The sequence below is a fragment of the Macaca thibetana genome, chromosome 14 (genome assembly GCF_024542745.1).
Source record: "Macaca thibetana thibetana isolate TM-01 chromosome 14, ASM2454274v1, whole genome shotgun sequence".
NCBI lineage: Eukaryota > Metazoa > Chordata > Mammalia > Primates > Cercopithecidae > Macaca > Macaca thibetana.
The window spans coordinates 10,718,043-10,743,073 of record NC_065591.1 but is presented as its reverse complement, the minus strand read 5'-3'; the positions used below and the strand labels follow the sequence as shown (position 1 = coordinate 10,743,073).

Sequence of the window (25,031 nt, the reverse complement as noted above, 5' to 3'; positions counted from 1 at the left end):
CTTTTGAAGTTTTTGTTTTGCACAGCTAGAGTCTCCCTATATTGCCCAAGTTGATCTTGAACGCCCAGGCTCAAGTGATCTGCCCACCTCAGCCTCCCAAAGCGCTGGGATTACAGGCGTAAGCCACCACACCTGGCTCCACTGCTTCAACTTTAAAAAAATAGATGTGAGTCAAATAAATAAATAAATAAATAAAAAAGAAGGAAAGGTTGGGTGCGGTGGCTCATGCCTGTAATCCCAGCACTTTGGCACTTTGGGAGGCCAAGGCTGGCAGATCACAAGGTCAGGAATTCAAGGCCAGCCTGGCCAACGTGGTGAAACCCCATCTCTACTAAAAACACAAAATAATTAGCTGAGCATGGTGGTGCATGCCTATAGTCCCAGCTACTCAGGAGGCTGAGGCAGGAGAACTGCTTGAACCCGGGAGGTAGAGGTTGCAGTGAGCCGAGATAATGCCACCGTACTCCAGCCTGAGCGATACAGCAAGACTCTGTCTCAAAAAAAAAAAAAAAGAAAAGAAAAGGAAAAAGCTGGGATTAGTGGCTCATGCTTGTAATCTCAGCACTTTGAGAGGCTGAGGTGGGAGGATCACTTGAGCCCAAGAATTCAACACCAGCCTGCTCAACACGGCTAGATCCTGTTTCTATTTAAAAAAAAAAAAAGAAAAAAAAAAGGGCAGGCGGGGGAGGTGCCGGGCGCGGTGGCTCATGCCTGTAACCCCAGCACTTTGGGAGGCTGAGGTGGGCAGATCACAAGGTCAGGAGATACAGATCATCCTGGCTAACACTGTGAAACCCCATCTCTACTAAAAATAAAAAAAAAATTAGCCAGGCATGGTGGCAGGTGCCTGTAGTCCCAGCTACTTGGGAGGCTGAGATAGGAGAATGGCATGAACCCAGGAGGCGGAGCTTGCAGTAAGCCGAGATCGCGCCACTGCACTCCAGCCTGGGCAACAGAGCGAGACTCCGTCTCAAAAAAAAAAAAAGGAAAAAATTATTTGCAATGTCAATCCCAGGCGCTAGCTCCCTTTATGAAAATTTTCTGCTACAAAAGAAATCAACACTTGGCAATAAATCCCCTTATGTTCAGCATATGAAAGTAAAAATTATATTCTAACCAAATGACATTCTAGTTGCAAATTAAAAACCTGATTAGCGAACAGTAAACAGGTATGTCAGGACATGTTCCACTAAAGTAAACAGTAGGTCAGGCACGGTGGCTTACACCTATAATCTTAGCACTTTGGGAGGCTGAGGCAGGCACATCGCTTGAGCCAAGTTTGAGACCAGCCTGAGCAACACAGCAAGACCACATCACTATTTTTTTTTTTATTATTAAAAAAATTATGGCCAGGCACGGTGGCTCACCCCTATAATCCCAGCACTTCGGGAGGCCAAGACGGTCGGATTGCTTGAGTCCAGGAGTTCGAGACCAGCCTGGGCAACATGGCTAAACCGATCTCTATTAAAAACACAAAAATTAGCCAGGCATGGTGGGGTATATGCCTATAATCCCAGCTACTTGGCAGGCTGAGGCACGAGAATCACTTGAACCCAGGAGGTGGAGGTTGCGGTGAGCCGAGATCATGCCACTGCACTCCAGCCTTGTCAAGAGTGAGACTCTGTCTCAAAAAATTATAAATTATAAATTATATTAAAAAAATAATAAACAACAGATGACAAGAAATTGCTTGTCTAACATGCTGGGTATGTTTCACCCAAGAATAATAAGCTGTGCTTCCCGAAGTGTGTTTGGTGAAAAGACTAGGCCCAGTGAGAAGAAGCCATTTCAACTGTACAACCATGAATACAAACAAGTGAACTAGAAGGTCACATTACTGCAAAGTGAACTAGGAGGCCACACTACTGCAAAATGTGCTAAAAAAAAATTAACAGACCCCAGCATAATGAAAAAGGAGAAAAAGCACATTCTCTTCCTGAAGAACTCTGCTTATTGTATACAGGTCAACTCAGGTAATTGAAGGGTAGCATTTAGGATGTCAAATCTTGTTTACCTGAAGCATGGACTTGGGGTGAGGCAGATCTTCTCCTTGATAAATTTTAATATATGCCTTAAAATATAAACATAAAAACTGCTATAAAATGTTATTCAGTCATATCTTACTCATAATTAATTTTTAGAAAGTGACCATACAACTGCATTTTCCTAAACACTTAGATCAACAACCAGGAATTAGCAAAAACACACCACACACCTTTGAGTGCATGTTAGCATTTTTAGTTAACTAAAAATGTTCTCAAGCAGCACAAACCTACAGAGGCTAGGATTCCCATCCAGCTCCCCATGCACGCTGACCTCACCACTACCTGTGGGCAGAGTGACCATCCGCCTTGAGGTAGTCGTGTCACATCTAGGTGCCGTCTCCTCCTACTCACAGCAACTTCCTAACCACCTCCTGTCCACACCATCTTCCTTGAGGAACAATCTTCCTTTAGTCACAGCTAATTGCTCCTCTAAGAGAGTGCAAAGAACATCCATTTGGTTCTCAGACCAATACTGCCACCCAATGGCCCACTCCCGGAAGGACACCAAGGTCTCTGAAAATGCCTTTCACCATCTCCCCCAGAAAATTTTAAGTTTCACAATATTTAAATTCAACTTGATTTACAAGTTAGATCAGCTTTACCAAAAATCAAAAATTTTAATAATTAAAATCCATATTTACCTTAAAATACTCCAATAGTCCCCGACAGGTGACCTTTGAGCCATTGATCTCCTTTTCCATTAACTTAGATGGGTTTAATACATACGGTATCAGTACCTGTAACTGCTCTTTGAATTCACCAGCAATATCTGTTCACAGGACCACAAAGAAGGAAAAAATAAGCCAAACAGCCTTATTCAACCAAAGTGAACATAAAATGCAATATTCCCAGTCTAGTGCTTTTAACATTGGTTGTTGAAAGTGGGAGAGAAGCCGGCCTGGTGGCTCCTGCCCATAATCCCAGCACTTAGGAAGGCTGAGGCGGGTGGATCGCCTAAGGTCAGGAGACCAGCCTGACCAACATAGTGAAACCCCGTCTCTACTAAAAATAGAAAAACTAACCGGGCATGGTGGTGGGTGCCTGTAATCCTAGCTACTCAGGAGGGTGAGACAGGAGAATCACTTGAACCCAGGAGGAGGAGGTTGCAGTGGGCCGAGATTGCACCACTGCACTCCAGCCTGGGCAACAAGAGTGAAACTCCACCTCAAGAAAAAAAAAAAAAAAGTGGGAGAGAATAAGGGGTCTGAGACTATGTTTTGACACTTTCTGGCTATGACCAAGTTGCTGATAGATCTCTGTCCCAATGTACCTTCATTTTTCTCTTTCCCCACTGCAGTAGAAAGTGTTCTCTAGTTCAAAATAGAATACTATATATGCAGAATATCCTTACCTTGGTTTTCACTCTGGGATATCTGGTCTACTCCCTAGCCTTTCAAGAAATTTCACTTTTTAATAATTTGATGGCCGTGCGCAGTGACTCACGCCTGTAATCCCAGCACTCTGGGAGGTCAAGGCAGGTGGATCAGGAGTTCAAGACCAGTCTGGCCAAGATGGTGAAACCCCATCTCTACTAAAAATGCAAAAATTAGCCGGAGGTGGTGGCGGGCACCTGTAACCCCAGCTACTTGGGAGGCTGAGGCAGAGAACAGCTTGAACCCGGGAGGCAGAGGTTGCAGTGAGCCAAGATCGCACCACTGCACTCCAGCCTGGGCAACAGAGTGAAACTCCATCTCAAAAAAAAAAAAAAAAAAAAAAGAATTTATTAACAAGCTCTACAACAGGTCAATTTTCAACCTCTCAAGTTGTCTCAGACCTTTGCCACGCCCTCACACTACTCTTTTAAATCAATTAGAAATCACTGGTCATCCATTTGATTTATTCTTGTTAATTTTTTTAATGTTAAAAGAAGAAGTACCTGTCCCTCATTATACTTATTTTCTATTATCTCCTCAGAGACCCTTGGAACCACCCCAAAATGAAAAGACCACTAACTCAAGAAAGGTGACAGATTCTCTGCAGTTTCTACAAGGTTTCCATAGAGGGATCAGGAGAACCATTAAATAGAGTTCTTTCCTCAAAGAAAGAATTATTGGCTGGTCCAACTACAAAGACACAGGAGAATTAAAATACAGAAAAGCTGATTTACATAATCTTCTAACATCTTCTTGGGTTCCCAGCTATACACTGAAAAAAAAAGCAGGTAGGAGCCCACATCAAATAAGAACTCTTCAATACTCCACCAACAGACTATAACATGAAAAATAAAACTAAAATTTTAAGAAAAGCATGGGAAAAGTACTTTATAACCTTGTAGGGAAAAAGTATAAAAGTATACATAATAGGCCATTTCTGTACACATTCACATTTGCTTTCATATACTAAAGAAACTCTGAAAGCCGGCCGGGCGTGGTGGCTCAAGCCTGTAATCCCAGCACTTTGGGAGGCCAAGACGGGCGGATCACGAGGTCAGGAGATCGAGACCATCCTGGCTAACACGGTGAAACCCTGTCTCTACTAAAAAATACAAAAAACTAGCCGGGCGAGGTGGCGGGCGCCTGTAGTCCCAGCTACACAGGAGGCTGAGGCAGGAGAATGGCATAAACCCGGGAGGCGGAGCTTGCAGTGAGCTGAGATCGGGCCACTGCACTCCAGCCTGGGCGGCAGAGCGAGACTCCGTCTCAAAAAAAAAACAAACAAACAAAAAAAAAAAAACTCTGAAAGCCTACAAAAATGGAAGAGAGACTTTTCACTGAGTACTTTTTAATCCTTTGTAACATTTTAAACATGTGAATGTATTATATATTCAAAAAACCTTTTTGTATGGTTTCAATTTCCATCACACTGAAAGACTGAGTGTTTCAAAAATACCTCACACAAGAAGTAGTAGCAGGATCCAGATGCTACACTTGCCACTTTAACAAGCTGTACAGACCCTATATGCTACTCATGTTTCTATGAAGCCTACACCAAAATAACAGTTTTAAAATCAGAATAGACAAAAACTGTCTCATAACAGAAACAATCTCAATCTTCAATGGTGTCAAAGAAGACTGTGCCCTATAAACCCTCCTGTGTAATTTCTAACTAAACAACTCAGTAGTTACTGTATTAGGTCTCCCTGTGACAGTAAATAGGAAGATGACAATTTTCTTTATGCTGACAACACAGTCATCCTGCATCTGATGAAAAGTATTCTCAAAGAGCAGCTATTCTAGGCCTAGCGTGGTGGCTCGCACCTGTAATCCCAGCACCTTGAGAGGCCAAGGGGGGCAGATTGCTTGAGGCCAGGAGTTCAAGACCAGCCTGGCCAACATGGTGAAATCCCGTTTCTACTAAAAATACAAAAATTATCCAGGTGTGGCAGTGCACTCCTGCAATCCCAGTTACTCGGGAGAATGTGGCACAAGAATCGCTTGAGCCCGGGAGGCGGAGGTGGCAGTGAGCTGAGATTGCACCACTGCACTCCAGCCTGGGCAACAGAGTGCAGACAAGACTCTGTCTCAAAAAACAAACAAACAAAAACAACAACAACAAAAACTCAGCAGCTATGCTAGCTAATTACTGCAAGAAACAGCAGCTCAGTATCAGTTATACCAAAACTAAGATCATGTTTGGCAGGCATCTACCTCTAAATAAGTGGTTGATCTTTAAAACTAAAATAAAACCACTGGAATAATTCCTAAAATATCTGGGGGAACATTTGCAGAAATAGTTTCAGAATGTAGTTCTTATGAAATTTAAATGTTCCACAAAAATTACATTTTAAGTTCTTTTTATAGATTAGCCCTAACAACCTCAGGCTAATGTTGTCTTTTCCAAGTTACATGGAACAGGACTGCAGAATCTCAACCATGGAACTGCACAAGTATATACCTGAGAAAATATAATGTCTATCTTTTTTTTTAATTCTGAAAACTACATTAGTTCTACTAACAGGTCTCCTACAATAAAATATGTGTGGTTCTCAAGCTAGCACTTGCCAAATACAAATCACCTGCTACTTGCAATTTAGCATCCAATTTACTCTTCACTCAAAACCTTTCAATATCCTGGTTAAGAGGTTCCCTAAAATTCCAAATCTAAAATGTACATAAACCTTTGCAGAGCTAGTAAGAATTCTTCATGAACAATCCTCATAATAATTGTAGTTCCTGAAATAAACACAGAGGGCAGGCTTTTAACATATTTTTAACATTTTAAAGTTAGGCAAAAAAGCAAATTTTTATTTTTCAAATCTTTCCATTTAAAAAAGTACTGGCTGGGCGTGGTGGCTCATGCCAGTAATCCCAACACTTTAAGAAGTTGAAGTGGGAGGTGGGAGGATCACTTGAGGTCAGGAGTTCGAGACCAGCCTGGGCAACATAGGGAGCTCCTGTCTCTACAAAAAATAAAAAAATTAGCCAGGCATAGTGATGCTAAAAAAGCCAGGGCTACTGAACTTTAAGAAACTCTGCCTACTCCCTGAATAGCATGATAAAAATGAAAACAAACTTTAAAGCAATGCATTGGAGTATTAAAATTGAAACTATGGAAGAATGCCATTTGTGTGTGTTTATACAGGATAATCACTAGGAGTCACTCTAATTCATCCTCTCCTAACACCTCCATTTAAGAATTCCACTGGACACATTCCCCATCAGTGATGAACAAATCCGAGTTCAGGTTGGTAAAAGTACAACTAATAATGGAGCATTATAATCCTAAACAATATATTACCTAGAGACACACATACACACACTCAACTTTCTCTCCCTACTCAGCTCTGAAAACTCCCTTGAAACTGCTTTTCAGGTAAAAGATTCTAGGTCCAGTGCTTGCCAAGCAGATTTCTCTCCCAAAGCAATAATCTTAGATCTTTCAATTGCCATGAAACAGGCCAGGGAAGTCTCCTCCTCAGGAAAGCTGCCAACCATGTAAAAATATCAGAGAAGTGACAAATAAAAGGTAAAGGTTAAGTCTCTTTAACTCAGTTTCTTTGCAATATTAAAATCAGCTGGAATGAAAATCTTGCGTTGAACATTCATTTTCTTGGATCAACTAAATCAAATAGGTTAAAAATAATGCACTTTATATTTAATATAAGGCTATGAAAACCATTCACTTCAAAACCTTTTAGTAGTAACTAAACAGTACATATCCTCTAAATGATTTCCTCCATATAACAGAAGAACCCCTATTTTAGACCAGTATGGGTTTGGAGCAACAAGAACTTGGATGCAGATCTGCACCTCACCACTTACTTACTAGCAGAGCAATTTGAGCAAGTTACTTAACCTTCCTCCTTTTCCTTAACTATTTTTGCCATTTTCCTCACGTATAAGATAAAAGAAATTACATCAACTTCATGGAATTACTGGGAGCATAAGTATCAAAGTACCTAGCATAGTGTTGCAAACATTACCAGCAATCTGAGAGACTCGGATAAGCGTATTAATGAGTGCTCAGTTTAACACATGTGTAAATCAAGGGCCAGCCATTTAATGACTCAAGGCCTTAATGAAAAAGGAACAAAAATAAGATAATGGAGCCCAAGAGTCCCAACTACAATTCCTCTCACCTACCACTTAGTTAGCACTTCCTGACATTAGCACATGACCCAGCATCAGGTTTTGCTATAACCACAAATAAGATGAAAATAATAGCTCTGCTATGCATCATGCTGCCTTCCCTTGGGAAGTTAATTTTACTTAATATTAGCTGACTAATGTTTAGTCTTCCTTTATTTAGTATTTGTATCTCTTGTAAACCAAGAACCATAACGAGTCTCTTAGAAAGACTACTAATGGATATGAACACCACCATTACAGGTGGAGAAGTCAAGGCAAACTAATTCTGATGAGTGCATTAAGTCAGGAGCAAAATCTGAACTAGACTTTAAATACTATTGTAAGACAGCACACCATTTTTCTTAAGCATTCACTTGATTTGTAAGTGATTCATTATTTTTAATTTCAAAGATCAAATCACATGTTTAAAGTAACACTTGGAACACACCTTTTAATTTCCCATCAAAGTCAGGGCTTGTGGCCACCTGGAGTCCTGGATGTGGTAAGAGAAAGCAGGTGACATCGGAGAAACATGAGTGAATGTGATTTCGAACATTCTGAATTTCTTCATGTTGATGTTCCTTCACCTGCCAATGAAGACCAACACTTTACCAACAAAAAGTCCTCTGGTTTTCTTTACTAGGGACAACTAGTATAAGGACAAAGGGAAGAAGACTCCTCCACTCTGATGGATCATGGTGGCCAAATGAGAAAACTCAGAACCCTAAGAAGCAATAAACACACAAATCTGATTACCCATGGCTTGACTCCTATAGCTAACAAATCAGGTGCGGAAGAGTTTCTTTAAAAAGAGTATTACACAAGGGATGGTTTGTGTGGATGAAGGAGGATCTAACCAATTAGTAGTGACAGACAAAGGATTCCTGTGTTTTGGTTTGGGGGAACAGGTTAGGCCTGTTTATCCCAAAATAAGTAAAAATTTTGAATAACATAACTAAGATTCTGAGTGTGACTTCTAAAGACACATATAGAACTTGGTTTAAAATGTAAAATGGAAATTATAATCAAAGCTTGGGCACTGGCCCAGAGTTTTCTTCTACAGTTCCTGTGCATTGTATATACAGGTTCTTTAATCTTATCAGGAATAAATAATATTAGCTTGCATTAAGATTCATATATAGTTAATGTACTCAATATCATTTCCAATAATTGCTTTAAACACAATAGCCAAAGGCAAATGAGAAAGCTATCACTACTTTGAGATAATTCCTCAGAAGATTATAGTCCCACTTACCTGTAAACGCTTATCCAAAAATGCCATCCCTCCTTGGAGTCCGTAGCTGTATTCATAAGGGAAACTCCAATCTCTAACCAAAAACATCAGTGTCTATTTAAGAAAAGAGCAGAACATATTTTAACATGCATAAACACATTTTCAAGAGAACAACTGCAATACATCTTTGCATAATACCAGCTTCTAAAAAGGGGGTAAAGATATGTACTGAAGGATTTACTTTTTTTTCTTTCTTTTTTTTTTAAGAGGTTGGGCCTTGTTCCATCACTAAGGCTAGAGTGCAGTGGCATGATTATAGCTCACTGTAGCCTAGAATTCCTGGGTTCAAGTGATCCTTTCACCTCAGCCTCCTAAGTAGCCGGGACTACAAGCACATGCCACTACACCTGGCTTATTTTTTATTTTTATTTTTTGTATAGACGAGGTCTTGCTCTGTTGCCCAGGCTGGTCTTGAACTCCAGGCCTCAAGCAATCCTGCGGCCTTGGCCTCCCAAAGTGCTGGGACTACAGGTGTGAGCCACCACACCCAGCCAGATTTATCTATTCTATAATGTCTTAGAAGTTTTAGAAGTACTGGAAGGACATGTTTAAGCCAAATATGAGGTCAATATATCCTATCTGCTATTTTTGTTCCACGGGTTAGTAGGAACGGAAGGAAGACATTAACGAGAAAATGGTAAATTTGGGACTCTGCCTTAAAGAAATCTATGGGAAATGTAGTAAAGGACAAAAGAGAAAACCAGCTAATCATAAAATCAGATCTGCGGCCGGGCACAGTGGCTTACGCCTGTATCCCAGCTACTCGAGAAGCTGAGACAGGAGAATCACTTGAACCCAAGAGGCAGAGGTTGCAGTGAGGTGAGATCACACCACTGCACTCCAGCCTGGGTGACAGAGCGAGACTCCGTCTCCAAAAAAAAAAAATCAGATCTGCTTTCAGCATTAGAAAGGAAGCCCAGCCACAGTGGCTCAGGCCTATAATCCCTTTACTTTGGGAGGCCAAAGCAGTGGATCACCTGAGGTCAGGAGTTTGAGACCAGCCTGGTCAACATGATGAAACTCCATCTCTACAAAAAATACAAAAAATTAGCCGGGCGCCTGTAATCGCAGCTACTCAGGAGGGGGAGGCAGGAGAATTGCTTGAATCTGGGAGGCAGAGGTTGCAGTGAGCCAAGATCGTGCCAGTGTACTCCAGCCTGGACAAAATTTTAGATAGAAACTCCATCTCAAAAAAAATAAATAAATTAGAAAAGAAAAGAAATAAGGCTTACACACTGAAAGCACCTCTAATCCCGTTGATTGAGGCTGCTGTGCTTCCTCATTCTCAAGAAACACTGAACTAAAGCAGAGGTCAGCAAAGCAGAGGTCAGCAAAGAAGAGAGAGGAGAGAGGGAGAGAGGGAGAGAGGGAGAGAGGGAGAGAGAGGAGAGAGGGAGAGAGGGAGAGAGGGAGAGAGGGAGAGAGGGAGAGAGAGAGAGAGAGAGAGAGAGAGAGAGAGAGAGAGAGAGAGAGAGAGAGATGGAGAGATGGAGAGATGGAGACAGTGTTGAGATGGTCTTGCTTTGTTACCCAGGCTGGAGTGCAGTGGCACAATCATGGCTCACTGCAGCCTTGACCTCCTAGGCTTAAATAATCCTCCTACCTCAACCCCACCAAGTAGCTGGGACTGCAGGCGTGCACAACCTTTTCTTTTTCTTTTTTTTGTTTTTTTTTTTTTTTTTTTTTTTTTTTTGAGACAAAGTCTTGCTCTGTCACCCAGGTTGGAGTACAGTGGCATGATCTCAGCTCACTGTAACCTTCACCTACCAGGCTCAAGCAACTCTCCTGCCTTAGCCTCCTGAGTAGCTGAGATTACAGGCACCTGCCACCATGCCAGCTAATTTTTGTATTTTTAGTAGAGACAGGTTCCATGTTGGCCAAGTTGGTCCCGAACTCTTTTTTTTTTTTTTTTGAGACAGAGTCTGGCTCTGTCATCCAGGCGGGAGTGCAGTGGCCGGATCTCAGCTCACTGCAAGCTCCGCCTCCCGGGTTTACGCCATTCTCCTGCCTCAGCCTCCCGAGTAGCTGGGACTACAGGTGCCCGCCACCTCACCTGGCTAGTTTTTTGTATTTTTTTAGTAGAGACGGGGTTTCACCATGTTAGCCAGGATGGTCTCGATCTCCTGACCTTGTGATTCGCCCGTCTCGGCCTCCCAAAGTGCTGGGATTACAGGCTTGAGCCACCGCGCCCGGCCAATCCCGAACTCTTGACCTTAGGTGATCTGCCTGCCTTGGCCTCTCAAAGTGCTGGGATTACAGGCGTAAGCCAAAATGCCCAACCCAGAGAGTTTATTTTTTAAGTAATTACTCAACTCTGCCATTGCAGCAGGAAAGCAGTCACAGACAGTACAAAGACAAATGAGCATGGCTGTGTTCCACTAAAATTTTATCTATAGACACTGATATTTGAATTTCAGATAATTTACATGTCATAAAATAGTATTGCTCATTTTTTTCAACCATTTAAAAATGTAAAAACTATTCTTAGCTCACAGTCATAAAAACAGGTGGCAGGCTAGATTTGGCCTATGAGCTGTAGTCTGCTGATCTGTGAACAAAAACAAATATATGAATTATATTTAAAATAAATATTCTAACCTGGAAAGGCTTTTGGAAAATTTCATCCATTGCCAGACGACCATATTCTGTGAAGAGCTTTAAAAAAGAAGCATTATGGTTTGTAAAGCAAATTACTTAAAATAGTTCTATGGCTTTTTTTTTAGCAAAGTATTCATTATATTTATATTGATACCAGGGTTCTACAGTTTCAAAAGCCCACAGGAGTCATGAACCTTAAAATCATCTTGGTTATTCCCTGCTCACATCCCACATCCCAATTCATCAGCAAATCCAGAATCCAGCCACTCACTATTTCCATGTGGCTTGGAATACTGCAATAGTCTCCTAACTGCCTCAGCTCGTGACTCCCTATGGGCTATTCTCAATATAGCAACCACACTGACTCTGTTATAATATGGTTAGTCAGATCATATCATGGCTTTGCTCAAAACCCTGCAACTTCATTCAGTATTAAAGCCAGTCCTTACAGTGTGATGCTGCCACACTGGCCCTCCTTCCTGTTCTTCAAACATACAGGGCACACTGCTGCCTTAGGACCTTCATACTGGCTCCTCCCACTAACTGTAAGTTCTTCTCCCAAATATCCTTCCTCATGATCTGCTCCCTCACTTCTTACGGTCTTTCAAATGGCTCCTTCTCAGTGAAGCCTTCCATGGCCATCTACCTAAAAAGATTACAAGTTTGCCAATAATATTTCCTACTTTGTGTCTTTTAAAAAAAAATTTTTTTTTTTTTTGAGACAAAGAGTTGTGCTCTGAGCTCTTGTTGCCCAGGCTGGAGTGTGATGGTGCGTGGCTCACTGTAACATCTGCCTCCCGGGTTCAAGCTATTCTCCTGACTCAGCCGCCTGAGTAGCTGGGATTACAGGCATGTGGCACCACGCCCAGCTAATTTTGTATTTTTAGTAGAGAAGGGGTTTCTCCATGCTGGTCAGGCTGGTCTTGAACTCCTGACCCCAGGCGATCCACCCACCTTGGCCTCCCAAAGTGCTGGGATTACAGGCGTGAGCCACCACGCCCAGCCTTAAAAATTTTTTCTTAACATTTATCATTATCTAATAATTATCTAATTACCTCTTCTTGTCTTGATTACCTCTTCTTGTCTTGATTTGCATCTGTCTTTATACTAGCATGTCTTTATACTAGCATTTAAACTCCATGAGGGCAGGGATATACTAGCATTTAAACTCCATGAGGGCAGGGATATTTCTCTGTTTTGTGCACTACTGGATTTCCAGCAGCAAGAAAAGTATTAGGTCCATAATATTTATACCATTCAAATGACTGAATTCTTTAAGGTTAAGGTTTACATGTATATTTACCTCTATTTCTTCAGGAAGCCTCACTAAAAGCATAACAAAACAAAGTTTAAAAGTAAACAGGACAAAGCAGTCAGCAGAAAAGACCTGTCAAAAACATTCTGGATGGAAAATAGACAAATGAGAACTGTCTCAAGTTTTGGCTTTCTCTGTTCTGCTAAGAAATCTGGAAGAGACGGGGGCCAACAAGGAAGAATAAATTATCTCAGTAGAATCCCTGAAATGCCCAGAAATTATAAGCATGCAGTTACCTTACAGGAGGAGGTGTAGGAGTGTGGTTGAAAACTAGGAAATATGTGAGTCTTAGGAGAAAGTATCTACATTCCCAGGTACCCCTCTCTAACCCCCATATTTTTCCTGCCTCCATAGAAGATGGGAAGTGTACTATTTGGAGCAGATAAAAAAAAAAAAAAAAAAATCTAGACTTAAATACCATACTCAGCTGAGGTTAGAAGTAAGTCTCGTACCTTCCTGGAAACAGGTACTTAAATCAAAGTCCACATAGTGAGCAGTGGGACTCCCTAGCCCTCTCACCCTACTGGTTGCCACAAGCTTCTACCCACCAAGGCAGGAATTTAAAGAAATTTTCTTCAGGGAAACTGACAACCTAAGAATAAATATCTGCAAAAAACAGACACTTAGGAGTTGGCAACAAAATAGCTAGATAACCTTGCTCAACCACCTACCTCGTTGTGATCCAAACCAGTACCTAAGGCCTACCCTCTTATCGAAGCTCCCAGTTGGATTGTTAGTGGCTCTCTCTTCAATAGGTAGTCAAGGACCACCAGTTAGATATTTGAGAAAAGCCTCTCAGCAGGTCTGGCCGCTGTGATTCACGCCTGTAATCCCAGCACTTCGGGAGGCCAAGGCGGGCGGATCACTTGAGGTCAGGAGTTCGAGACCAGCCTGGCCAACATGGCGAAACTCTGTCTCTACTAAAAATACAAAAATTAACTGGGCATGGTGGCACATGCCTGTAATCTCAGCTTCTCAGGAGGCTGAGGAAGGAGAATTGCTTGAGCCCAGGAGGTGGAGGCTGCAGTGAGCCAAGATCACACCGCTGTACTCCAGCCTAGGTAGCAGAATGAGACGCTGTCTCTAAAAAAAAAAAAAAGCAAAAAAATAAAAAGGCCAGGCATGGGGCTCACACCTGTAATCCTGGCACTTTGGGAGGATAAGGCAGGTGGATCACTTCAGGTTAGGGGTTCAAGATCAGTCTGACCAACATAGTGAAACCCTGTCTCTACTAAAAGTACAAAAAAATTAGCCAGGTGTGGTGGCACACACCTGCAGTCCCAGCTACTCAGGAGGCTAAGGCAGCAGAATCGCTTGAACTTGGGTGGCGGAGGTTGCAGTGAGCCAAGATTGTGCCACTGCACTCCAGCCTGGGCAACTAAGGGAGACTCCATCTCAAAAAAAAATAAATAAATAAAAAGTACTAAAAATCCAGGTTAGGTGGGAAACTTATTTGGAAGAAAAACATGCCTTCAACTGACAGGAAGCTTTTTATAGGCTTATTTACCCCCATTTTATTGGTCATATATTTCACTGAAGAAATATTAATGTGTTTAATCAGAAGGTTCTTCATGAACATCAACACCCAGCTAATTTTTGTATTTTTAGTAGAGATGGCATTTCTCCATGTTTGCCAGGCTGGTCTCGAACTCCTGACCTCATGATTCACCCGCCTCAGCCTCCCAAAGCGCTGGGATTACAGGCATGAGCCATCACACCCAGCTGTGATTTCTTTTTTTACATCAAAATATTTAATCTATCTGGTCTATCTGGAATTTTTGTATATAGTACAAGGTAGAAATATTATTTTCTTTTTTCTTTTTTTGAGACAGAGTCTCATTCTGTCACCCAGACTGGAGTGTAGTGGTGTACTCTTGGCTCACTTCAACATTTGCCTCCCAGGTTCAAGTGATTCTCAGGCCTCATCCTCCCAAGTAGCTGGGATTACAGGCTTGCACCACCATGCCCAGCTAATTTTTTTTTTTTTTTTTTTTTTTTTTTGGTACTTTTAGTAGAGACAGGGTTTCACCACGTTGGCCAAGCTGGTCTCGAACACCCGAACTCAGGTGATCAGCCTGCCTCAGCATTCCAAAGAGGAATATAATTTCTAATTTATCTAAATACATAGCCAACTGTCCTAACACCATTTATTGACTGATCTATCCTTTATGGTATATGTATATATATTCTTAAGTAGAATAAAATACATGAAAATGTAGCATATCATAAGTATAGTGCATTGATCTATTTTTTCCTGAACCAATGCCATGTTCTTGTAATTACAGATTTATAATATGTACTAAGTCAATTATCTCATATTTCCCCTATAGTTTTCTTGGCTGTTTTACAATTTAACTTTCCAAATGAATTTCACAACAATTCTGTCAAGTTCCCAAAATAACACCTTTATGATTTTGTTTAGTGGGGAAGAACTGACAACTTTATAATTCTCAGTCTAAAATGAGATGTTTATAACACACTCCAGTGTCTGTAATAGTACAGAGTAAAAGCAATAAATATATGTTGGCTATTATCATTCCCATATAGAAGAAACAAGGCATATTTCTGCATGTTAAATATTTTACATGCCTCATACAATTCTGAAGTGCTCCATATAGTTTTTTTTTTTTTTTTTTTTTTTTTTTTTTTTTTTTTGAGACGGAGTCTCGCTCTGTAGCCCAGGCTGGAGTGCAGTGGCCGGATTTCAGCTCACTGCAAGCTCCGCCTCCCGGGTTCACGCCATTCTCCGGCCTCAGCCTCCCGAGTAGCTGGGACTACAGGCGCTGCCACCTCGCCCGGCTAGTTTTTGTATTTCTTAGTAGAGACGGGGTTTCACCGTGTTAGCCAGGATGGTCTCGATCTCCTGACCTCGTGATCCGCCCATCTCGGCCTCCCAAAGTGCTGGGATTACAGGCTTGAGCCACCGCGCCCGGCTATATAGATCTTTTTTAAGTTTATTCTGTTTTCATTATTTTGTTGCTATAGTCAATTTTTTCCATTACCTTTTTAAATTGGTTATTGTTAGTAGAGAGGAAAACCTAATGATTTTGTATCTGTATTTTGTGATGGAGACCTTAATTATTTTTTAAGCTCCAAATAATTTTTTAGTTGATTCTTATGAATTTCCAGGCACATAAACATATTATTTTCTCCTCTGTAACATTTATATTACACAGTTGTTGAGTCCACCAACAGCCTTGTCATGTGAAACAAGGTGAATTACATAACTGCATCATAATCTACTTACTTCCTCTTATGGGTTGAATTGTGTCTCTAAGAAAAACATGCTAAAGTCCTAGCACCTGGTACCTGTGAATGTGACCTTGCATATATCTACAGCACTTGGCCCTCTACCTCATACAACGTAAGCATTCGAAAAACGGTTGAAAGGAAGGAGCTTAGAAAGGAATAAATTTCAGGTGAAAGGGTGGCCAACTCAAGTTGTGATGGAAGTTTTACAGAGCAACAGCTCTCAACCACTGAGTCATGGCACTGGTATAGAACTACCAATTATGAAGTACAAGCAACTGCCATAAGCAACATTAAGGACCGAAGTTTAGGAGGAAATTTCCTTGTTTTTTTAAATAAATATAAAATAGAACTAATTCAAGGTAATCCCTATAATAATGACACCCTTACTCACTCACATTCTGATGCTTTCTTGAATGTCAGTGGGAGAAGCAGCATTAGAGCAATATACCAGGAATTGCATCCAACCCTGGAATACTCATGAAAGAGCATTTTGTGGGAAAAACAGATAAGAACTGCTGCTATTAAAAAGGAGAAAAAAATAGGCCAGGCGCGGTGGCTCACGCCTGTAATCCCAGCACTTTGGGAGACCGAGGCTGGTGGATCACGAGGTCAACAGTTTGAGACCAGCCTGACATGGTGAAATCCCGTCTCTATTAAAAATACAAAAATCAGGCCGGGCGCGGTGGCTCAAGCCTGTAATCCCAGCACTTTGGGAGGCCGAGGCGGGTGGATCACGAGGTCAGGAGATCGAGACTATCCTGGCTAACACGGTGAAACCCCGTCTCTACTAAAAATACAAAAAACTAGCTGGGCGTGGTGGCGGGCGCCTGTAGTCCCAGCTACTTGGGAGGCTGAGGCGGGAGAATGGCGTGAACCCGGGAGGCGGAGCTTGCAGTGAGCCGAGATCACGCCACTGCACTCCAGCCTGGGCGACACAGCGAGACTCCATCTCAAAAAAAAAAAAAAAAAAAAAAAACAAAAATCAGCCAGGTGTGGTGGCACACACCTGTCTGTAATCCCAGCTTGCAGTGAGCCAAGATTGCACCATTGCACTCCAGCCTGGGGACAAGAGTAAGACTTTGTCTCAAAAAAAAAATCTATTCTGAACATGGCAGCCAGAATGATCCCTTTACAACATGTCAGATAACATCATTGCTGATGACCCTCCCATGGCTCCCACCTTCCCCAGAGAAAAGACCCAGCATGAGTGGGATCTCACTGCCTCTCTGACTTCATCACTTAGCCCCTTCCTGTCACACTCTCCAATCCTACCCACTGGCCTCCTTGCCATTCCTTGATCTTGCCAAGCACACTCTCCGCAGGGTCTGTCTTCCAGCAGCTGCTCCTCTGCTGTAACAGTTTTCCACCCAAATGGATCTGAAGGACTCGCTTGCCCACTTTCTTCCATTCTCTGCTCAAATCATTAAGGCCTTCCCGGACTGCCCCTGCTCCACCCCACCAATGGATATACATAGTATAGAATTACTATGAACCAAAAACCTTCCTCTACATTTCAATCTTTTGCTAGAAACTACTCAGTCGTAAAATTTTTCTTAATCTTAAAACTTTTAAATAATATGCTGTTAAAATTGTTATGAGAAACATATACCTGCAGCTGTTGAAGATCATCTTCTTGAATGTTCTGGGATAAATTATAAATCTAGAAAACAAAAATCCAGATTGATACTATTCTGGCTTACTTCAAACAAATCCCAAATAAGCCTAAAGGGCTGACAGAAGCTTTGAACAATTAAAGACTTGCATATAAGAACATGAGACCTGTTCAAACAGTAATATGATCTGTCTTTTGGAAAACTATGCACATAAGGTTGAAATCAAAAATTCTTCCTTTACAGTTTAAAATATAGTTTTCCTAGTTCTTATCAAATCTATAGTTTCTATATGATGTAATAGATATAAATTTCCATTTTTTGGACTTTTCTTGGAACACATTATATATAATTATGACCAAAGAGGAAAAATTCTTTGGCTCCTTCTCAAACTTTTAAGAGTTTAACTGAATCTACAGTTTCAAAATATTTACATATCATCACAGAAATTCTGTTAACAGAACAATAACCAAAGCTGTATTTCCTCCCTTTATCTTATTTCCTTTGCAAGCTTTTTTCCGAGTCAAGTGGTTTTTACCTGAACAGAACTAGTCATAGTGCTTAGAGCAAAGATGGTAGCACAGTCTTTCACAGTTGACTGGCTATCAAATGCCCCCTGGGTATCCATCAGAACAACTGCAACCTAAAAAAAAGGAAAATACAAACAAAAGAGATTAAACTAAGAAGGAGGAAAATGTAAAGGAGAAATGGAAAAGTACAGGTAATATTTACGTGACCCTTAAGGACCTGCTTGTAGGTTCTGTACAACTATGTAGGTACTTTGCTTTGACTATAGCACTCTCCTAGAGATTATCCAGGAATACAGAGCAATATGGAAGGCAAAAATTGCTCCACCAATTGAAACAGTCAAAAGTTGAAAGCAATTAGCTCATTACCCAGCCAGGCATTTGGATGATTTTTGTTGTTGAAAAAGAAACTAAACAACACTCATCTTGGCCAGGTGTAGTGGCTCACACCTATAATATCAACACGTGGGAGGCCGTGGCGGCAGCATCACTTGAGCCCAGGAGTTCAATACCAGCCTGGGCAACATAGTGAGACCCTGTCTCTACACAAAATTTAAAAAATTAGGTCGGGCGCAATGGCTCATGCCTGTGATCCCAGCACTTTGGGAGGGAGGCCAAGTCAGGTGGATCACTTGAGGCCAGGAGTTCCAGACCAGCCTGGCCAACACAGTGAAACCCTGTCTCTACCAAAAATACAAAAATTAGGACAGGCACAGTGGCTCACACCTGTAATCCCAGTACTTGTACTTTGGGAGGCCAAGGCAGGTGGATCACCTGAGGTCCAGAGTTCGAGATCAGCCTGGCTAACATGGCAAAACCCTGTCTCTACTAAAAATACAAAAAAAAAAAAATTATACGGGCGTGGTGGTGCACACCTGTAGTCCCAGCTACTCAGGAGGCTGAGGCAGGAGAATCACTTGAAGCCAGGAGGCAGAGGTTGCAGTGAGCCAAGACCACACTGCTGCACTCCAGCCTGGGTGACAGAGCGAGATTTTGTCTCAAAAAAAAAAAAACTCTTTGGTATATACCCAAAGGAGCTGAAAACTTATGTCTCAACAAAAACCAACACATGAGTATTTATAGGAGCTTTATTCTTAATTGTCAAAATTTGAAAGCAACCAAGATGTCCTTCAACAGGCAAATGGATGAACAAACTGGTGCATTCATAATGTAGAATACTATTCAGCAATAAAAAGAAATGAACTATCAAGATACAAAAGAGTTGCAGAAATCTTAAAATCACATTGCTAAGTGAAAGAGGCCAATCTGAAACGGCTGCATATTGTATGATTCTAACTATACGACATTCCGGTAGAGGTAAAACTATGGAGACAGTAGAAAGATCAGTGGAGGAGTTTGTGGGGAGGTAAGAAGAGAGGAACAGAGAGGTACATCACAGAGAATGTTTAGAGCAGTGTGACTGTTCTGTATGATATAGTAATAGTAGGCACATATCACTACACACTTGTCAAAATCCAATGTACAACACAATGAGTGAGCCCTAAAGTAAACTATGTATGGGCTTTAACTAATGACACTATATTGGTTCAAATATTAATTGTAACAAATGTATCACATTATTATAAGATATAATCAACAGAGCAAACTGAAGGAGGGTGTGGGAACTGGGCACTTTCCAATTAATTTTCCTGAAAACCTAAAACAAACAAAATAAAGATACGATTTTTTTTTTTTTTTGAGACGGAGTTTCACTCTGTTGCCCACGCTGGAGTGCAACGGAACAATCTTGGCTCACTGCAACCTCCAACTCCCACGTTCAAGCGATTCTCCTGCCTCAGCCTCCCGAGTAGCTGGGATTACAGCATGAGCCACCATGCCCGGCTAATTTTTGTATTTTTAGTAGAGACAGGGTTTCACCATGTTGGTCAGGTTTGTCTCAAACTCCTGACCTCAGATGATCCACCTGCCTAGGCCTCCCAAAGTGCTGGGATTACAGGCGTGAGCCACCGCACCTGGTCTATTTTTTGGGGGGGCTTTTTTTTGAGACAGAGTTTTACTCTTGTCACCTAGGCTGGAGTGCAATGGCGTGACCTTGGCCCACTGCAACCTCCATCTCCCAGGTTCAAGAGATTCTCCTGCCTCAGCCTCCTGAGTAGCTAGGATTACAGGCGCACACCACCACACCCGGCTAAATTTTTGTATTTTTTGTAGAGATGGGGTTTCACCAAGTTGGCCAGGCTGGTCTCCAATTCCTGACCTCATGATCCGCATGCCTCGGCCTCCCTAAGTGCTGGGATTACAGGCATAAGCCACTGTGCCCAGCCACTAATTTTTTTAAGGCAGGAAACCCAGATGACAATGAAAAGCATGGAGTTTTACAAAAGTGATAATTCAACAGGATAAAAAAATGGAAGAGCTATAAAAGTCATGTAACTAAAAACAAAGCTTCCTCACTACTAATATTATACAGATTTCCTAAACTATTAAGAAGAATTAATACGTCAAATGCCCAAATAGTAAATGTAAAAAACAAATTATTTAGGCTCTACCAGTCTATATAGAGGTATCACACAGTCAAAAAATAATTATTTATGGCTGGGCGCAGTGGCTGGGCGCAGTTGGGCTCCTGCCTGTAATCCCAGCACTTTGGGAGGCCGAGGCAGGTAGATCACGAGGTCAGGAGATCAAGACCATCCTGGCTAACATGGTGAAACCCTGTCTCTACTAAAAATACAGGAAAAAAAAAAAAAATTAGTCGGGTGTGGTGACAGGTGCCTGTAGTACCAGCTACTCGGGAGGCTGAGGCAGGAGAATGGTGTGAACCCGGGAGGCAGAGCTTGCAGTGAGCCAAGATTGCGCCATTGCACTCCAGCCTGGGTGACAGAGTGATACTCCGTCTCAAAAAAAAAATTTTTTTTTAATTATTATTATTTATTCTTAAAAACAAATTATAAGGCTGGGCACCGTGGCTTACACCTGTTATCTCAGCATTTTGGGAGGCCAAAGCAGGCATATTACCTGAGGTCAGGAGTTCGAGACCAGCCTGGCCAACATAGTGAGACCCCATCTCTACAAAAATACAAAAATCAGCCAGGTGTGTTGGAACACACCTGTAGTCCCAACAACTCAGGAGACCGAGGCATGAGAATCACTTGAACCTGGGAGGTGGAGGTTGCAGTGAACAGACATCCCACCACTGCACTCCAGCCTGGGTGACAGAGCAAGACCCTGTCTCCACAAAAAAAAAAAAAAAAAAAAAAATATGAAAACATCTATCACACATTACAAAAAAATGTAGAAAGAAGGCATGAGACAAAAAACTAACACTGAATTTAAAGTCATAGAACCTTAGAATGCCAATACTAACAGTAACTAGCTTAACTTCACTGGGTCTTTTTAGCACAGCATCTCTAAAATGAAAAGGTTGGACCTTCCACTTTCAGCCAAAACGGAGTAACAGAGACAGAATGTACCCTCCCACCTGAAGCCAAAACGGAACAGACAAAACTTATGAAACAACAGTCTACCAGGCACTGGACATTAAGTAGTGAAGAATAATGATCCCCGAAGGAAGAGAAACAGATGAGGTAAGGTCCAGGATTGCCCCAGCTCAAGGCACAGGGAGGGGGAACTGAAGCAGAACCGGACAACCCTGAAGCAGAACCAGACAACAACTGAAGCAGAACCAGACAACCCTGAGTTGAAGAGACAAAGCAGGAGAGTCAGGGAGACCAAAGCTACTAGAATTCACAAAGTACCTAAGAGGAAAAAATTACAGAGATAAAGAACCCCAGGGATCTGTAGAGGGTTCCCCAACAAGTGTTCAGCTAACTACTGATCAGTGCATGTGTATAAGGAAAACTGTCTGAGGCTGAACAGGGAGCCACTGAAAAGACTGTGAACCATCTCCAGTGCTCACACAAGTTCAGGAATAATGCCTGTTCCCTCCAGCCAGACTACAAAAACCTCATAATTCAAGCGGAATTAGGAAGAGTACTCAGAGTCTTGCCTCAGTAATGAGGAATAACTACCAACACTCTCTGGTTCCATTTAACAAATCTAAACAGCAAGAACAGAAAAAAACAAGTTTCCAAATTACTTAACTACATCTCAGAATACAGCTAGATGTTTTACAGGAATGCAAAAATAACCAGCACCCAACAAGGGAAAATCCACAAGCCTACATCCTATCAAAAATTTGCAGACATACAAGAAGCAGAAAAATATAACCCAAATGAAGGGAAAAATCAATCAAAACTGACTCAGAACTAACACAGATATTAAAATTAACAGAAAACAACTTTTTTTTTTTGAGACAGTCTTGCTCTGTCGCCCAGACTGGAGTGCAGTGGAACGATCTCAGCTCACCACAACCTCCACCTCCCGGGTTCAAGCAATTCTCCTTCCTCAGCCTCTCGAGTAGCTGGGACTACAGAAGCCCACCACCACACCCAGCTAATTTTTGTAGCTGGCCTGGCCAAAAACAACTTTAAAACAGTATTCAGGGCCGGGCGTGGTGGCTCACACCTGTAATCCCACACTTTGGGAGGCTGAGGTAGGTGGATTGCCTGCAGCCAGGAGTTCAAGACTAGCCTGGCTAACATGGTGAAACCCCATCTCTACTAAAAATACAAAAAATAGCCGGGTGTGATGGCACATGCCTGTACTCCCAGCTACTCAGGAGGCTGAGGCAGGAGAATCGCTTGAACCCAGGAGGCAGAGGTTGCAGCGAGCCGAGATGGCACTACTGCACTCCAGCCTGGGTTAGAGAGCAAGACTCTGTCTCAAAAAAAAAAAAAAAAACCAAAAACAGTATTCTGTATAACTTTACTTCATATATTCAAAAAGTGGTGACATAAAAGATACTAAAAGTGGATGCAGAAACTGAATCATGTAAATGAAAAAAAAAATACTAAAAAGTCCTAAATTTAACTGCTAGAGATGAAAATTACAATGTCTGAAATGAAAAATACACTGGACCTGATTAATAGCAGGTTCTAAAAGATTAGTGAACTTGAAGACCTAGAAATGCTCCACAAGAAAACAGACAAAAAGGCCAGGCACGGTGGCTCACACCTGTAATCCCAACACTTTGGGAGGCCAAGGGGGAAGGATCACCTGAGGTCAGGAGTTTGAGACCAGCCTGGTCAACTTGGTAAAATGCTGTCTCCACTAAAAATACAAATATTAGCCAGGCAGGGTGGTGCACACCTGTAATCCCAGCTACTCGGGAAGCTGAGACATGAGAACCTGGGGGGCAGAGGTTGCAGCGAGCCGAGATCACGCCATTGCACTCCCGGCCTGGGCAACAGAGCGAGACTCCATCTCAAAAAACAAAAAACAAAAAAACTCTGTTTTCTTTTTTTTTTTGAGATGGAGTCTCGCTGTTGCCCAGGCTGAGAGTGCAGTGCCACAATATTGGCTCAATGCAATCTCCGCCTCCCAGGTTCCAGCAATTCTCCTGCCTTAGCCTCCCAAGTAGCTGTGATTACAGCTGGGCACCACCACGCCCAGCTAATGTTTGTATTTTTAGTAGAGACAGGGTTTCACCATGTTGGTCAGGCTGGTCTCAAACTCCTGACCTCAGGTGATCCGCCCACCTCAGCCTCCCAAAGTGCTGGGAATACAGGCATGAGCCACCGTGCCTGGCCTTTTTCTTTTTTTTTTTTTTCAGATGGAGTTTAGCTCTTGTTGCCCAGGTGGGAGTACAATGGCGTGATCTCGGCTCACTGCAACCTCCATCTCCAGGGTTCAAGCGATTCTCCTGCCTCAGCCTCCCAAGTAGCTGGGATTACAGGCATGACCCACCATACCCAGCTAATTTTTTGTATTTAGTAGAGATAGGTTTTCAGTTGGTCAGGCTGGTCTCAAATCCCTGACCTCAGGTGATCCACCCACCTCAGCCTCCCAAAGTGTGGGATTACAGATGTGTGCCACCGCGCCTGGCCAAAGAATTTTATTTTTTTTTTATTATTATTATTATTTTTTTTTTTTTTTTGGAGACAGAGACTCGCTCTGTCACCCAGGCTGGAGTGCAGTGGCCGGATCTCAGCTCACTGCAACCTCCGCCTCCCGGGTTTACGCCATTCTCCTGCCTCAGCCTCCCGAGTAGCTGGGACTACAGGCGCCCGCCACCTCGCCCGGCTAGTTTTTTGTATTTTTTAGTAGAGATGGGGTTTCTCCGTGTTATCCAGGACGGTCTCGATCTCCGGACCTCGTGATCCGCCCATCTCGGCCTCCCTAAGTGCTGGGATTACAAGCTTGAGCCACTGCGCCTGGCCTTTTTTTTTTTTTGAGACAGAATCTTGCACTGTTGCCCAGGCTGGAGTGCAGTGGCCGGATCTCAGCTCACTGCAAGCTCCGCCTCTTGGGTTCATGCCATTCTCCTGCTTCAGCCTCCCGAGTAGCTGGGACTACAGGCGCCCGCCACCCCGCCCGGCTAATTTTTTGTATTTTTAGTAGAAACGGGGTTTCACTGTGTTAGCTAGGATGGTCTCGATCTCCTGACCTTGTGATCTGCCCTCTTCGGCCTCCCAAAGTGCTGGGATTACAGGCGTGAGCCACCGCGCCCGGCCCAAAGAATTTTAAATGAACAAAGCGTCAGTCAGCTGTGGAACAACTTCAAGCAGCAAGAGGCACATGTAATAGCATTCTCCAAAGGGAATAAGAGACCAAAAAAATTTGAAGACATAATAACTTTAAAATGTCCAAATTTGATAAAAAATTATAAATCTGCAGATTCAAGAAGCTCAATAAAACCCACATACAAAAAACATGAACTACATCAAAACACATCATAATTTGCTCAAAAACTGATAAAATCTTAAAAGCAACCAGACATACCCCATAAATACATATACCTATGTACCCACGAAAAAAAAAATTTTTTTGCCGGGCGCGGTGGCTCAAGCCTGTAATCCCA

The 25,031-nt window shown here is 42.2% G+C and overlaps 2 protein-coding genes across 3 annotated transcripts in view; both read right to left on the bottom strand.

The window, feature by feature from the left end:
• The window catches only part of PLAAT3 (phospholipase A and acyltransferase 3), a 369,991-nt gene that overhangs the window by 54,018 nt on the left and 290,942 nt on the right, over positions 1-25,031 (bottom strand). The gene's annotated exons all lie outside the window — the stretch shown is intronic.
• Positions 1-25,031, bottom strand: part of ATL3 (atlastin GTPase 3) — a 50,567-nt gene that overhangs the window by 9,373 nt on the left and 16,163 nt on the right. For both annotated transcript variants that reach the window (XM_050757197.1, XM_050757199.1), the window contains exons 4-10: positions 18,160-18,264; positions 17,621-17,671; positions 11,445-11,501; positions 8,808-8,900; positions 8,001-8,139; positions 2,687-2,814; positions 2,015-2,071 (exon numbers count right to left, since the gene is read on the bottom strand). In XM_050757197.1, coding sequence (XP_050613154.1) covers positions 2,015-2,071; positions 2,687-2,814; positions 8,001-8,139; positions 8,808-8,900; positions 11,445-11,501; positions 17,621-17,671; positions 18,160-18,264 — 630 coding nt within the window. The remainder of the gene's footprint in view (positions 1-2,014; positions 2,072-2,686; positions 2,815-8,000; positions 8,140-8,807; positions 8,901-11,444; positions 11,502-17,620; positions 17,672-18,159; positions 18,265-25,031) is intronic.